The 16,463-nt window shown below is 43.0% G+C and overlaps 1 protein-coding gene across 7 annotated transcripts in view; it reads left to right on the plus strand.

Moving 5' to 3' along the window:
* The window catches only part of LOC104138469 (mucosa-associated lymphoid tissue lymphoma translocation protein 1), a 47,821-nt gene that overhangs the window by 16,939 nt on the left and 14,419 nt on the right, over positions 1 to 16,463 (plus strand). Inside the window, exons 6-10 of one of the 7 annotated variants that reach the window (XM_068924918.1) lie at positions 1,332 to 1,428; positions 2,188 to 2,220; positions 3,966 to 3,992; positions 4,755 to 4,790; positions 5,681 to 5,884. In XM_068924918.1, the coding sequence (XP_068781019.1) occupies positions 1,332 to 1,428; positions 2,188 to 2,220; positions 3,966 to 3,992; positions 4,755 to 4,790; positions 5,681 to 5,884 (397 nt within the window). The remainder of the gene's footprint in view (positions 1 to 1,331; positions 1,429 to 2,187; positions 2,221 to 3,965; positions 3,993 to 4,754; positions 4,791 to 5,680; positions 5,885 to 16,463) is intronic. The other 6 variants (XM_068924919.1, XM_068924920.1, XM_068924921.1 and 3 more) reach the window with 6 other exon arrangements.

A 16,463-nucleotide genomic window follows, 5' to 3' on the forward strand; every position in this document is an offset into this window, starting at 1 on the left:
GGTTCCTCTCCGCCCAGCTCTCCAGCCTGTCCATGTCCCTCTGAATGGCAGCACAGCCTTCTGGTGTGTTAGCCTCTCCCCCCAGTTTAGTATCATCAGCAAACTTGCTGAGGGTGCCTTCCTCCAGGTCATTGATGAATACATTGAACAGGACTGGACTCAGGACTGAGCCCTGGGGGACACCGCTAGCTACAGGCCTCCAGCTAGACTCTGCACCACTGACCACAACCCTCTGAACTCTGCCATCTAGCCAGTTCTCAATCCACCTCACCGTCCACTCATCTAGCCCGCGCTTCCTGAGTTCACCTGGGAGGATGTGATGGGAGAGAGTGTCCAAAGCCTTGCTGAAGTCCAGGTGGACAGCATCCACTGCTCTCCCCTCATCTACCCAGCCAGTCGTCCCATCCTAGAAGGCTCTCAGATTGGTCAAGCATGATTTCCCTTTGGTGAATCCATGCTGACTACTCCTGATCACCTTCTGGTCCTCCAGATGCTTAGTGATGACCTCGAGGAGGAGCTGTTCCATCACCTTTCCAGGCATGGAGGGGAGGCTGACAGGCCTGTAGTTTCCTGGCTCCTCCTTCTTGCCCTTTGTGAAGACTGGGGTGACATTGGCTTTCTTCCGGTCCTCAGGCACCTCTCCTGATCTCCAGGACCTTTCAAAGATGATGGAGAGTGGCCTAGCGATAACATCCGCCAGCTCCCTCAGCACTCGTGGGTGTATCCCGTCAGGGCCCGTGGATTTGTGGATGTCAAGTTTGGACAAAAGATCTCTAACCTGGTCTTTAGCTTACGTGTAAAGCTTCCTTGAAGAAAATAACTTTTTCATGTCCCAATAACGTCTTATGCAGGTGCACTTTATACTAGTTGCTCTTGTGTTGTGTTCCTCATGTGCTCACAGTATTTTGGGACTCCTAAGCTGCAGAGATGTAATCCTGAACACTGGCACTGTGTTTCGGGTGGAAGGCTATGGAAGTGACTTAAGCATATATTGGATCAGAATGGCATATTGACATAACAAAGATGAACTATCAGTAAAAGTGAAAGCTGCTCTTTCTATCCCATGCTGCCAAGCAGTGTGATTTGTAAGAGCTGTTGTATTCAATGCTTAGTGCAGCTTAAGCCTGTGAGGTGGATTTGCAGTGTGGCATTCTTTCTTGAATTCTTGATAGCGTTTCTAGAATACAAACACTATGCATCATACCGTAGAATGAGAGCATCTACAGCTTTTAGATTTGCGTAGGCTTTGTTCAAGCCCATCGTGGGGGCTTAAATGAAGCTGATACATGTATTCTCTGGGGCATTGTGGGATGACTGTGATGCTTACCTAGGTAACCAACGTGGGCATGGAACATCAGGGGACATACTGGTGTCATGTATTCAATGACCAGGAAGATCAAGACAGCAAGAAGATAGAAGTTGTTGTAGGTAAGGGGTCTTTCAGTTTGACATAGGGAAGAAATTGATAAATCAACTGACCTATCGTTAGAATTTATTTTTGAAGCTTTCAGTCTTACGCCAAGCACATAACTTTCTGTATTTTTAGTTTATCCATTTGTTAAAATAACTATCCTTGCTGGCATCAAAGGAAAGTTTAGAGCCTTATCAGTTATAAAGTGCTTTGGATTTTCATGGTGGCCTGCATAGACATGCTACCACTTTTTGACAATGCTAGTATATATATGGCTTGTCAGCAGATGGTGGGCTGATTGCTTTATCTTCGTGCTTTCTTTGACAACAGTTTAACTTTTGAGGTTTCATTAAGATCTTGTTAGTGATACCAACTGTGTTATATTGTTTGAGTCCTTTTGCAACCAGGGCAGGTGAGATTATCCACAGAAAGTAGAACAAAGAGGTATAACAGGGTTTAGTGGATCTGCCTAGGTTTACAGTAATCTTAGGAGGGGGAGCTCTGTTTGTGTAGCTTCCAGATACGTTTGGGAATACTATCACTTAATCCATGTGAAAAGTTGTTTCCTCTCATGAGAAATATGCTAGTTTGGTATTCCTCAGTTTTGGCAATAGTTGCCTTGCAATAATGCAGTCACTGCTGACGGACTTATACTGCTATAAAATGAACCAGATTGCGGAGAAGCTTGGCAGTGACCTTTGTCTTCTGCTTTGTGCTAACTCTTATAACTGAAAGCATGAATTGTCTTCCAATTTTTTCCCCCTTTAAAACACAAGGAAGGAAAGCTATGGCAGTGGAGTGCACAGAAGGTAAAATAAACTTTTAAGTTGTGAATCAATTTTCAAAAATTAATGATGGGGCTGATAGTTTGTGTTGCTGAGAAGCATGAGTGGGTTAAGGGTTTCGCTGTGCTTTAAAACACTGACGTGTGGTGTATTGTTACTTCTGCATGTACTTCTCCCTTCTTTGCCTTGATACCGTGATCTAGAGCACATGAAAAAAGCCAAACTGCTTTCTTCATCCTCAGTATTAAAAGTGATTTGATTTTTTGCATCGTTTGCATGTCCTGCACTTACAGATTCTAGTGAAATATGAAGATCTTGATTCCTTCAGCTGGACTTAGGAGGCAACATCCTTGCAAGAAAGCTGGAGTTGTTTAGGGACCTGGGTGACCTTAGAGAACTGGGTAGAGGTAGTTCAAGTGATTCTGTCAGCTCTGTGCCTGTAAGAGAGTGTTTCCAGCAACCTTATTAAGACGATTTTCATCCTCTTTTTCGTTACTTCAGTGTGAGTGGAAGACATACTGTGACCTTAACGTTGATACCATCCCTTGATTACTGAGCATCTCCAAGTATGTAAAATTTACTACTAGAAGGAGACCATATATGAAGATGTACAGCTGCTTTATTTTATTTTATTTTTTTGTTCCCTGACCTTAGCTACCAGCAAAGGAAAAACAAATGTATTCCCAGGGTACAATAAATGGTTCCCTACCCTGTTTGTTTTGGAGTTAAGCTAAGCTGCTCTGCAGCATTTCTTGTTCAAAGTTGGACAAGAGCCGTTTTGTTAAAGGTTTGGCATTGTGAGGGGGTCATGACCTGTGACTCCCTGGAACGTGCAAGTACTAAGCATTTGCAGTGTCAGCCTCACTTCCACAGAACAGCTTCTGAGACTGATTGTCTCTTTGAGCCTTTCACATCCGTTTCTGCTTGGGGTGTGTCTACATTGCATACAGAAGCCTCCTAGTTTTCTGTAACTCGAGTAGCCTTTGAAGTGGAAGATAATCACTGTATTGTCTGTATGCACTCAAGTGAACTGTAGTTTGGGTGCAAACACCATTTTTCCGCTAAGCTACATCAGAACCCACACTGGTATGAGTTTAGGTCGCCATAGTTTCCCATGTGGATGTATGAGTCTGCTTTGATAAATCAACTGACCTATCTGATCTGGCTTGAGATATCTGCCTCGTGTTCCATTGCCTGGAACAAGCCTGCTGTAGGAGATCTCCGGTGCTTCGAATAAATGATTTTTCTCTTTCCATAGTTTCCAGTGTTCTCAAAAGAAATAGGTGAAACTTTCGGTAGTTTGGAATGTTTGAAAATAAAATCAGAAGTCACTCTGAATATGTGCAGGTTTATGAAGCAAGCTTTCTTGCTCAGGATGTTGCCTTTTTAGCAGTCCTTAGGAAATCTGTCATTCACGTGGGTGATTGTGTTCTTTTTCCCTATTTGTTCAAGCTGCTTGCATGCCTGTGGGACTTAGGGTAGTATATGTTTTCCCTTTGTATTTGATTGTTTTGAGATCTATTGTCTTGTAATGCTGTGTCTTGCATAACTTAGTATTTTGATGTAGGATTTTCTCTTCTGCACCTCTGGAAGAAACGCATGAAAGGTTAGATTTACAGAAATTTAAAGATAACTTTTGGCATATTTTAGAAAGATATTTTATTTTCTAGTTTTGGGCTTCAACTCATATGGCCTGATACTTCTATTAATAAAAAGTTATTATTCGTTTCTTTGATAAACTATGATCTTATTGGTATATTTCTTCACAGAAGATCTAAGTGGTCTTCAAAAACCTGGTAAGTGATACATTTTGAAAAACTTTAACTTCAGATCTTCATTTCACAATACAAATCACTTAAGGCTGAGTGGGTTGGAGTACGTAACTTATTTGGATGTATTCATAGCTGGAGATTTAATAGGGGTATATATCATGTAATGGGCAGTGCAGCTTACTTGGTTCCAATAAATTAAGTTAAAGATCCAGAGTGAACCATAGGGTGGCTATTCTCTTTGCAAAATCACATAAAAGCTTCTTTTTTTTATACTATATGCCTATCTCTTGCTTTCTTTATCTGTGGCTTACTTGCACTCTTAGGTTTGAGTATTTTGCTGCTCTTTCCGATGGCTGTCTGCAGACAGAAGGGAGCCTTACTCATGTAAAGTGTCTGGGTGTCACCCATGAAATGTTGAGTTGGTACATTTTGTAAATTCAAATTGGAGCTGAACATCTGAAACCAAGTGTTTCAGATGTTACTGAATATGCTGATGTGCAGTTTGTAAGACTCAAAATTACACCATAAGCATCCGTTATTTCTTAACTTCTAAATAGTGTTATTCATATGCTACGAGGCTGTGTTAACTGAAAGAGAGAGAAGGAAATTAGGTAAATAACAACAAAAGCCAAGCACTTTTATTTTTATTTAAAGCTAGGAAGGAAACAATTTACTAAGCAAAGTAGCACGGATGGACTGTTGCTTTATGGAACATGCAGTTCACTTTCTTATGTTAACAACTGTGATTGCTATTACTGATCATCTATTCTTTTAATTTATTTCAAGCAGACCTACAAGAACAGTCACATGACAGACCTTTTGGTGAGTAGTTCTGTAACTGATGAACATATGTATATCTTATCTGGGAAATAGATCTCGGTCTGAATGTGGCTTCTGCCAATGCTAGTGGAATAACTCTGCAGTGCTTGTAAATAGATGCAGGAGGTAGACTTGTGTGTATTTTTATAGTCCTTTATAAAACTTGGTTGCCCTTTCACTAGGAAACTTGGGCAAGAACACCAGTATTTTAATGACTCGGTGGAATGTGTGTAACTTCTTACCTCTTCCAGTTTACAATTTCAAATTCTTCTGACTGTGACCTTAACAAGTATGTTACCCCATTACTTTTGAGTACTTTGATAGTTGGAGATAGTGGTGCTAGGATGATTTCAAAAAAAAAAAAAAAAAAAAAAAGTGGTAGGCTCTCTGCTAAGAGAGTATGCTATGCCTGCAAGCCTAGCGTAGTGCAGATGCTTTGATCCTGAGCTGCAGCTGGACTAACCACCAAGGTGGATGGATACTGTACGTATGTTGTGAAGAATAGCCTGTGGTCAGGTGCATTGTCCTGACTGAGCTGGACCAGGTGGAAAGGCTGCTTGCCTCTTCCAAAATGTTAACCCCTCCCAGGTCTGCCAGTATGAGTGAGTGTAAGTGCTTCCCTTAGTGACTTACTGACAGATTAGCTGGTCTGAGAACCTCTGGGTTCCTCCCAGTTCCAATATGTTGACTGTCAGAACGTGCTGCAATGTTTCTTTGCTTTCTTGGATGAGAAGTGAGTTGAGTTCTAGAGTTGATATAAGATGACTTTAGAAAATTGTGTAAAATATTGAGATTTAGTACTATTTTAGCTTTAGAAGAAATTAAATTTAAAGGTATTGAACCCTAGAAATAAAGAAATGTGCTGTGGCTTTGTTTTTCCTTTGTCTTTGCAGCAACAGATAAGGTAGCTCTCTTGATAGGAAATATGAGCTACTGGAATCACCCCCAACTCAAGGCTCCCATGGTAGATGTCTATGAACTGACCAATTTGCTAAGACAACTGGATTTCAAAGTTGTTTCTTTGCTGGATCTTACTGAGTCTGAGATGCGAAATGCGGTGAATGAATTTTTACTTCTCCTGGACAAAGGAGTATATGGTAAGAACATGTGGTTATTCCTAGTGGAGTGGGTAGATTTTGTGATGTATCAAGTACACAAACATCGGATGTTTACCTCTGTCAGGTCACTGTCACGTAATACTAAAGCAAACTTCAGTGTAATAGTATGTATGTAGAACGGGAAAGGTAAGTTAGAAACACCTACCAGCATATCCTTTGACTTTGACTAAAAAGGTTATTGTTGCTTTATTATTGGAAGAGATAAAATCTTTGAACTCTTGTCTTTAACCACACCTAAATGTTTAGTCCTTGGCTTTTCACTGCAGAGTACTTCTGTGTTTGATGGTGCTAGTGTGTTTATCTGCTAAAAGCTGATGCATCTGTATAGCAGCATGCTGTGCAGAAGTTGCATGTTTATACTAGGAGGTCATTAGTAACAACTTGTACTAATCATTTAAGTAAAAGCACAAACAGTCCGTTATGTCTGTATCTGTGTATTATGGGAAAGAGCTAGTAGCAGAATAGCAAAAAAAAGCATACAAACTAAATCACACTATTTCAAAAGCTGCTCTAAGAAGAAGATATTACTTGCAACAGATTAAAGATTTGATCAGTTAATTGGTTACAAATCTCAGTTGTAGTTAATTGTAAGAGAGCTCTTTGAGCCATGAGTGTGTTAAGTGCGCTATATATTTCAGCTGCTTTACAACTTGTATATACTCTTTCCTTTGATATATGCAAAGATAGAAATACATTTTGTTCTCCCTTCTTCAAAATTTATAAAGAAAATTAGACTATTTTTCCCTGAAATCCTTTCCCCGCACACTTATTTATATGGAAAATACTTGTTTCTACTACTTCATGTCAAGGATTTCCCTGCAATATCAAACCTGAACCTTTTTCTAGGTTTTAATTGTGCAATAAGCATCAAGCCCAATTTTTAGGGGTTACTGAGACACAGGATTGACCCTGGGTCCAGAGACTGCAAAATCAGAACTGAACTGTCTGGGTACGTCTCACTCACAAATGATGGATGAAACGGCTTACTAAAACAGTCTGCTGAAGAGTGAAAAGAAAAGGACTACTAGGAGATTAACAGGCACTAAACGATTTCTTTCTCAAGGTACAGCAGAAATTGGAATTGAGTCTTCTCCGATTTCCTTGTGGGGCAGCTGCTGTGGGAAGTGTGAAGCAGACAGTGACTCGTTCAGGGTCTGTGTCGGTCGATAGCCTGTCACCTAGTCTGCTAAATTAGTAAAAATCTCATTCTAACTCCAGTTTATCTAGGTAGTGAGAATAGCCCACTGTCTACTCTAGATAGCTATTTTTGTGCTTTTGCGAGAGTACTGTAGAATGCAAGACTACGTGTAATCTTGAGTAGCAGTCCTTGCTGCTCATAAGATACCTCTTAAACACCTTCTTAAACATCTTTTCTGTCCTCTGCCCTCCCCCATGTCTGCAAGCTACTACTTTTGATTAGGGTTGACCAGTCCCTAGGTATATATAGAAATTGCTACTTTGCATGTTGTTGGGGGGGGGGGGGGGAAGAGGGGAACAGCCATAAATATAACACTGAATATGTTCTAAGTTTGCTTTTGGACCGTTTCTGTCATTCCCTGTCTTTCTACTAGATGTCTGCAGAATGGTCTTTCCTTCTGGATTTCCATCCCTCAGGAGCTCTTTGGGAAGAGCTGCTGCTACGCTCTCTTAGTCCTTGCACACCAGACATTCTTAACGAACTGAGGAAGAGGGGTGCTTTCAGAGCCGTGACAGTAAGCTGCACTCTGATATGGGGGCTGGGGGGAAGGAAGGGAGGAGTGGGACATAGTAGCAAAGCCTTTATCTCCTGAAGTTGTTGCAACCTAAAATACACATTACAAAAACAAGAGAATAACATTGATTTCACTTTATAGTTAGGGCGTAATGATGAACAGCTTGGATGCAGTCTTTGTCTCTCTTTCCACCGAGGTTTTCAGGTTCAGTAGACAGCCTTCTTTTGAGTTGCTGGGTTCCTTTCAGTTGTCAGGATACTGGCCTCACAAATACAGTTTTTCATTATGGTCTCGACAAGGAGTGAAAAAAATCTGAAAGCCTAAATTTCTACTTTAAAAAACAATTTGAAAAGAAGCTTTTTGGTTTTTGTTTTTTTAAGAGAACCTAATTCTCTTAAGCTATGGCTATGCACTACAAAGAAGTTAAAAATAAAACAGAAAAAATCATTTGTAGGATGTACCTTACAAATGGAGAGGCATAAACTGAGAATTTAATGAGCTATGGAATTCAGGTTTTTTGCTTTCTGCAGTTATGAATAATAAAGGACTTTCCGAAGACGCCTGTTTGGGCAGAACTCAGATACAGCTATTGCTTCCACAGAGCTGTGGAAGCTCTGAATATAGAGTAAAGGATTTGTCCTTTTCTCATGTCTTTGCACATTTTTCAGGGAGTATAAGTTTGTTGGAGTTCATTGCTTAAGGAGACAGCAGATCTAACTTTTTTTTTTTTTTAAACACTTTAGACTTGAAATAAAACCCAAGGCCCACACCTGTAAAATGGCAACATCACCTTAATGATTGTGCTGTGGCACGTCGCAGTATAAGCTTATGTTGTAGATACAAATGAATATCCAGCATGCATACGGAAAGATATGTTTAACATGCTTCTCTCATCTCCTAAGTTTTTATTTGAGTCACACTTTCATTTATAAGGTATCTGTAATATAATTTTAATTATGGTTTTAAGCTACCCCCCACATACTGCTCAGGAGATGCCTTCTACTGGCATAATGAATAGCCAGCCAAATCATTTTTCACATGTTTGGATTCTTTGTCTTTCTTAAACTTGATTTTGAGGACAAAGGGCAAGGCAGAACTGGTGGCTGTGGCAGCTGGGGCAGGGTGTAGTGGAACTGATCCACTGAGCGAAAACCTTTGTGTCTTATGCAGAGCAGGCCACCTGACTTGGAGCATAAGGAAATTTCTTCTGTAGGCTTTGAGCAGTTTGCTGCTGACTGTCATTATTTTTGGCTTTTTTCTAAAAGCTGAGTTTGTGTAAATGACTCTAGAAATGATTTAGGACAGACCAAAAAGCTGAGCCAGTTGTCCCATTTGAATTGCAGAATTTCCCATAGCATCATTCACCCAAGAAATCACTGTTTGATTCTTTTCGGAACCCAAGGTCAGATTATCTCTTAGCATGTTTTTTTTTACTGATGTGATACCTGATGCTCTGTCTGCGCAGAACTGGCTGGTCTGACATTTCAGCATTTAAGTCAGAGCCAAAACTCAAATGATATGAAGACTGATTATGGCAGTAAAGTTTAGCAGACTTTCTGATAGCTGCTTTCTTTTAGATATACTTTGTTATACATTTGAGTGAACTCTTGCACCTTCTTAATTTTTTTATAGTCGCTGAAACAAATTTAGAAAACAAAGTACTGAAAGGCTATAATGAGTTTCTCATCAGCACTATCTGAGGGCATTTTTAAGGCATGTTTTTAGAGTTGTGTTTTTCAAGCAAGCTGATATTTCTGAAAGCTAAGCAGAGAGTTCTTTCAGTAGTGTTTGGCAGTAAACTGCTTTGTGATTTAAATGGTCATTTTATTCTTTCTGGGTAGTGGCTATTAATATCTCAAAGCATATCAAAGATCCTGTGAATGCAGAAATGGCTGATGATTTATTGCATTTTTAGTGGGCATAGCTCCAAATATAAGAGGCACAGTGGCTATTCCTGTTTGGTTCTTGTGACACATACTCATGGTGTCTAATATGACACTGTGTAATTGCTGCTTACTGCCAGGAAAGTGGCATTTCAGATACTGTTCTTTAAAAGAAGGAGTAATAAACAGTGTGATGATGATTTTCTCCTTTAATACCTCAGTCTATGTTGTATTAGATGCCGTGTGCGATCAATACTGTGTTTTGCAAAGGATAAAAGCATAGACCCATACATATTAAAGGCTGAAAATAATTACGCTGTTTTTCTAAACTAAGCTCTGAACATCACTTAAATGCTGATGTTTATGAGGAACTTGAGCCCACTCAAAACTGCTGTGCCAAAGTGTCTAATGAGGCCCTCCAAACAGGTTTGCTTACTCCGGGTATAGAGAGGCTTGTGTCTGACCTTGAGTTCAACATATTGATTGTTGCAGACGCTCACCAGGTAAGCGTAACAGTTGTTTGCTCAAGGATGGAGAAGTGGTGCAGTTGCTGTTTCTGAAATATTTCTGTTCACTGAGAAAACACTCTGCTAAATAGTGTTCTGACTCTCTTCATTATATTTTCTACTGGAAAAAAGATGGCTTGCATCTCTTCTGCCCCCCCCCCCCTTTTTATTTTCTTCCCAGAGGCACGTTGCCATAGGTTAAAGGCACACACTGGTGTGTCAGCCACTCCCCCCAGTTTAGTATCAGCAAACTTGCTGAGGGTGCCTTCCTCCAGGTCATTGATGAATACATTGAACAGGACTGGACTCAGGACTGAGCCCTGGGGGACACCGCTAGCTACAGGCCTCCAGCTAGACTCTGCACCACTGACCACAACCCTCTGAACTCTGCCATCTAGCCAGTTCTCAATCCACCTCACCGTCCACTCATCTAGCCCGCGCTTCCTGAGTTCACCTGGGAGGATGTGATGGGAGAGAGTGTCCAAAGCCTTGCTGAAGTCCAGGTGGACAGCATCCACTGCTCTGCCCTCATCTACCCAGCCAGTCGTCCCATCCTAGAAGGCTCTCAGATTGGTCAAGCATGCTTTCCCTTTGGTGAATCCATGCTGACTACTCCTGATCACCTTCTGGTCCTCCAGATGCTTAGTGATGACCTCGAGGAGGAGCTGTTCCATCACCTTTCCAGGCATGGAGGGGAGGCTGACAGGCCTGTAGTTTCCTGGCTCCTCCTTCTTGCCCTTTGTGAAGACTGGGGTGACATTGGCTTTCTTCCGGTCCTCAGGCACCTCTCCTGATCTCCAGGACCTTTCAAAGATGATGGAGAGTGGCCTAGCGATAACATCCGCCAGCTCCCTCAGCACTCGTGGGTGTATCCCGTCAGGGCCCGTGGATTTGTGGATGTCAAGTTTGGACAAAAGATCTCTAACCCGATCCTCCTCCACCAAGGGAGAGTCTTCCTTTCTCCAGCCTTCCTCTCTTGTCTCCAAGGCCTGGAATTCCTGAGGACTGGCCTTAGCAGTGAAGACTGAAGCAAAGGCAGCATTCAATAACTCTGCCTTCTCTATATCCTTTGTTACCAGGGCACCCGCCCCATTCAGCAGCGGACCCACGTTTTCCCTAGTCTTCCTTTTGCTATTGATGTATTTGAAGAAGGCCTTCTTGTTGTCCTTGCCATCTCTTGCCAGATTTAATTCCAACTGGGCCTTAGCCTTCCTTGTCGCATCCCTGCACACTCTGACAACGTCCCTGTATTCCTCCCAAGTGGCCTGTCCCCTTTTCCAGATTCTGTGTACTTCCTTCTTCTGTTGGAGTTTTGTCAGGAGTTCCTTGCTCATCCATGCAGGTCTCCTGCCCGCTTTGCTGGACTTCCCACTCAGAGGAATGCACCGATCTTGAGTCTGGAGGAGGTGACGCTTGAATATTAACCAGCTTCCTTGGACCCCTCTTCCTTCTAGGGCCCTACCCCACGAGATTCCCCTAAGTAGGTCCCTGAAGAGGCCAAAGTCAGCTCTCCTGAAGTCCAGGGTTGCAATCCTACTCATTGCCCTGCTCCCTCCTCGGAGAATCCTGAACTCCACCATCTCATGGTCACTGCAGCCAAGGCAGCCCCCAACCTTCACCTCTCCAACTAGACCTTCTTTGTTTGTTAGTACAAGGTCTAGCAGCACAACTCTCCTCGTTGGCGTCTCCACCACCCGAGTCAAGAAATTATCATCAGTCCTCTGCAGGAACCTCTTTGACTGTTTGTGCCTAGCTGTGCTGTCTTGCCAACAGATGTCAGGGTGGTTGAAGTCCCCCATGAGAACCAGGGCCTGTGATCGTGAGGCTACTTCCAGCTCTCTGTAGAAGGCCTCATTGACTTCCTCTTCCTGATCAGGTGGCCTGTAGTAAACCCCCACAACAGTGTCACCCACGTTAGCCTGCCCTTTAATCCTTACCCATAGGCTCTCAACTTGCAGAGCTCCAGACATTCTAGTAGCTCCCTCACATAAAGAGCAACTCCACCACCTCGCCTTCCTGGCCTGTCTTTCCTAAAAAGCACGTAGCCATCCATGACAGCATTCCAGTCATGTGAACTATCCCACCATGTCTCTGTCACTGCAATGAGATCATGACCCTGCAACTGCACACAGATCTCTATCTGTTTATTCCCCGTGCTGCGCGCATTGGTATACAGGCATTTCAGAGAGCCAGTCAAGCATGCAAGCTTCTCAGGAGAGGTGCAAGAGGATCCTCCATAGGCATGTCCCATGCTGTCTGCCCTGGCTGCATGCACCTGCTGGAGGCATCCTGACTTGAGCAGTGTTTTACTGACTACCCTGTCACTGTACTGCTCCCCTTCCCCCATCTTGCCTAGTTTAAAGCCCTCCTTACCAGGCTGGCCAACCTGTTGGCAAAGACGCGTGTGCCCCGCTTGGTAAGCTGGATCCCATCGCTCCCCATCAGCTGTTGATCTTCAGACAGGGTCCCATGGTCCTAGAAACCAAAGCCCTGCTGCCAACACCAGCAGCGCAGCCAGTTGTTAAGTTGGACAACTCATCTACTCCTCCTCCCGTCCTTTCCCCTCACAGGCAAGATTGAGGAGAAAACGATCTGGGCTCCCAGAGCCTTCACCACCATTCCCAGAGCTCTGAAGTCCCGTTTGATGGTTTCCAGTTTGCCTTTCATGTCATTATGCCCACGTGGAAGAGCAGCAGAGGGTAGTAGCCTGATGCATGGACAAGCCTTGGCAGTCTTTCCACGACGTCTCTTATTCGAGCCCCTGGCAGGCAGCAAACCTCTCTGGACAAGAGGTCAGGTCAGCAGATAGGTGCCTCTGTCCCCTGCAGCAGGCAGTCACCCACAACAATCACTCGCTGCTTCTTCCGGGGGTTCCTGCACGGCACAGGGTCTGCCAGGCCAGTTGCTTCCCTTGGAGCCATGCCCAGCTCCTCCTGAGCTTGGAGGGCACTACACTTGTTCTTCAAGGGTACGTCTTGAGGAGGAGGAAGAGCATTTCTCCTTCTATGAGAGGTCACCAGTTTCCAGCCATCTTCAACAGTATTAGGCTGTACTGTTACACAGCCTCTGGCAACTCCGCTGCAGTGCAGGGTGGGGACTCCTGGAGCTGCACAGTCTCCGAGAATACCCTGTCAATCACCTGCTCATCTCAGATGCTACGCAGCCTACTAACCTCCTCCCATAACTCCTTTATCTGGCGATACAACTGGTCAACCACAGCACACCTCGCGCAGGAGAGCTGACTATCAGCCCAGGCCCCACGGAGAGGCCCCAGGCACTCCCTGCAGCCTGACACCTGCAGAGCTGCATCTGCTGTCTGAGGGTCTGTCTGGGTTGAAGCCTCAGACACAGCTGATGCAGCACCTCCAGCAGCCACTGGGGAACGTGCTCTGCGGGGTGTCATGACCATGCCCCGGGGAAGGACACACCGCTGTGCAAAATGGAGAGGTGCCTTCTTTGCCTGCTGCACAAACCGCTGCCTCTGTTTGCTGCGCTCTAGGCCTGGCTCTTATCTAGGCCTCTGCCTAGCAGTGACTCACAAGGGTGCTTGACCCACCCAATCAGGAGCCACCTGAAACAAAAGCCCCAACTCCCTCTGACCAGGGCAGCCCAGAGAGCTCGTTAGCAGCAGCCCCACCTAGCTAGGACTTCCCAGGAGAAGTGAAGTCAAGGTCCCCTGCAGGAGTCCTTGCCCAGCTCTCCCTTCCTGCTAGCAGCAAGCACCGTCTAGTTCCTCGGGGGTCCCCAGAAAGTCTCCACAACTTTCAACAAGGCCCAGGCAGGGCCCAGACACTGCTGCGCAAACTGCTGTGTCTGTTCACTGCCTCTGTTCTTAGTGTTCTCTGACATGGAAAAGTCTCCCCAGCATGAAGGGTGTCAAGGACAGTTATCTCAAAACTGAGAATGTAAATGTCATTACTCTGTGGTACGTTGTAGAGATATTTTGTAGCTGTGGGTGCTTGTTGTGGCTCATGAATGCCTTTTGGCTGGCTGATGAGTTCTTATTTGCAGTTTCTAGTTTGCTGCAAGACACCTATTGCCAGCCTGGCACGTTAAGAAGCAGCGTTCAGGGTGTGCTGATAGTCACCATGGGGGAAGCTTCATAAATTCCAAAAGTCCAGTTGGCACATCATTAACGAACATCAAGCCGGTTGCTCTTTCTCTCCCTCTAGCTTTCCCTGTAGTGCAACTGTAGCAGTGTCAGGGCTGACCCAGTACTGTCGCCCAGGGCCAGCGGAAACAACCGTCGGCATTTGCTGCAGTGCAGGTTCCCTTGGTAGCAGGCAAAAAGCAGAGGAAAGTTGGAGGTCACCAGCAGAGCAGTAACCGGGCTGTGTGCTAGAGAAGTCTTGGCCAATATTTTCTTCTTGGGTGAGCTGACTCTGTGTGTGATTGACTCAGACAGCGTTGTTGTTGGTTTTCCTTGTTATCTTCTATTCCTTTAGCAGTTATTTCCTTATTTAGGATGGATGGATGTTTATATGTTGTTTACTATCTGCATTCAAAGTGGTGGTGTGGTCTGTTGGCAGGAAGCCATTTGGCAGTAGATTCTGATTTGCCCTCATTTAGCATGATCTGTGTCGAGCAGTCTGCAAAAAGGTAACTTTTAGCTATCGGAGATGACGCTGTTAGGTAAGCGTTTGGTGTGTCTAAGGACTGTATTGCTTCCTGTATAATATCTTAAAATAGTCTGCGTCCACTGTTTCACTTTCTAATTGATGAGTCAATTCAAAGACAGCAAGTTGTTAGTTAGCTTTAGGGTTATGAAGTAAAACAAGGTAATGAGAGGGTGGCGGGAGCATGATTAATGTTCTAACATGGCTATAACTCATTAATTTGACGTTGAAAAATTTAAATGAAAGTATTATCAAAGCTCATATCTTTTTTTCTGATTTTATTCTGCACTTTTTTTTTTTTTTTAACTTTAACACAGATTTTTATCACTTCTCCAACATATAATCTCAATTTAGGTCCAGATCCAAACACTGTAGAAATCAAATTTAGTAGTTTAACTTAGAACCTGACATGAACTCAGGCACTTGGCACTTAACTTCCTTTTTTAACTCTTTTGAAACTTCCTGATCTCAGAAAACCATAGGAATCTTATACTTGGCCCATTAAACTCTATACGTTGAAGTTTTTAATCACACACAGTTAACTCTGTGCCCTTTAGAACTTTAATTTTTTAATTGAATAAATTGTTGTCGGTTTGCACGACTCTAGCAAGCAAGCCACCGTTAGGCTGTTGTTTCAAGTGAATCCTTACATCCTGTGGTTTACCTTGCATGCGCTTGCTGGGTGCTTATCTTTCCTATGCATGTTTCCCGTGAGAAGTTGTTGAGCTATGCTGACTGAATGGAGCAGATTGCAAGGTCTTGGCATATTGCTAATGACTTGAGAGCTTACAAGTAAAAGAGAACCCAGGACTTTGTCTGAAGGTCTGTGACCATCTCTTGGTGTTCCTTCACAGGGTATCCAGGGCTACATGAGAGAAGTATTTTCATTTGTTGCCTTTATCTGTAATGTAAAGGGAAAAATCATCTAGCATACCTAACTACGCAGACTGACTTAAAGATACATCGTTTTAGTATGTTAGGGCAAGGGTTGTTTTGCATTACTGAATATTTAAGTTTTATAGCGACAACTTTCATGGCTGCGTTTAGTCAGAATAATGATATAAGAATCATATCTCTGTTGACTTTGATTCAGCGGCAGCACTTTACACTAATTGAAGATCTGACCCATAGACAGCTATGTACAGATAACTAAAAATTATTTTTAGAAGCTGGAACTTGCCATAGACAAGCAAAAGCAGTATGAGGAACAGACAGAAGGAAAATTCTGTTGAATCATATAAGCTTCTGGTAACTGTATTTTATGGCAATGAAAATTAATGCTGAGATCATCTAATTTTACAGAAAATTGATGTGGATTTAATATTTGATGTATTTATTCATAAAAGTAGAATCTAAATCTTAAGTTGCTGTTCCCTTTTTTAGGGTTAAGAGAAGCTTTATTTTTTTTTATTGTATAATATATTTTCTCCCATAGAAAATTATTGCATGTTTGTTTGAAGTTCTTAAGTCTTAAAGCTCTTGTAGACCATTATGTATTGACATGTGAGGGAGATTATTTTAGGATAATCTGTTATATCTAGGTGAGCACTGAAAGAAGTTGCTTGTCTAGCAGTTATGGATCATGAAACTGAAGAGATGTAGATGTGATCAACTACAAGTGAATTGCGGGTAGTTTGAATAATAGGAATGTGCTCTGGAGTGCTACTAGATATGATCATGGAATAATCATTCCTTTCTCTAAATGTAAAAATATTTCTTAGCCCTTCCTATACAAAAGATAAAAACAAATGGAGAAACTGACTGTACAGAAGAAACGGCAAAACTGAAAACTCGCTGTCATAGCGTAAGCAAGATTTTCCTCTGATTTTCTAGTTACAGTA

The sequence above is a fragment of the Struthio camelus genome, chromosome W (genome assembly GCF_040807025.1).
Source record: "Struthio camelus isolate bStrCam1 chromosome W, bStrCam1.hap1, whole genome shotgun sequence".
In the NCBI taxonomy this organism is placed as follows: domain Eukaryota; kingdom Metazoa; phylum Chordata; class Aves; order Struthioniformes; family Struthionidae; genus Struthio; species Struthio camelus.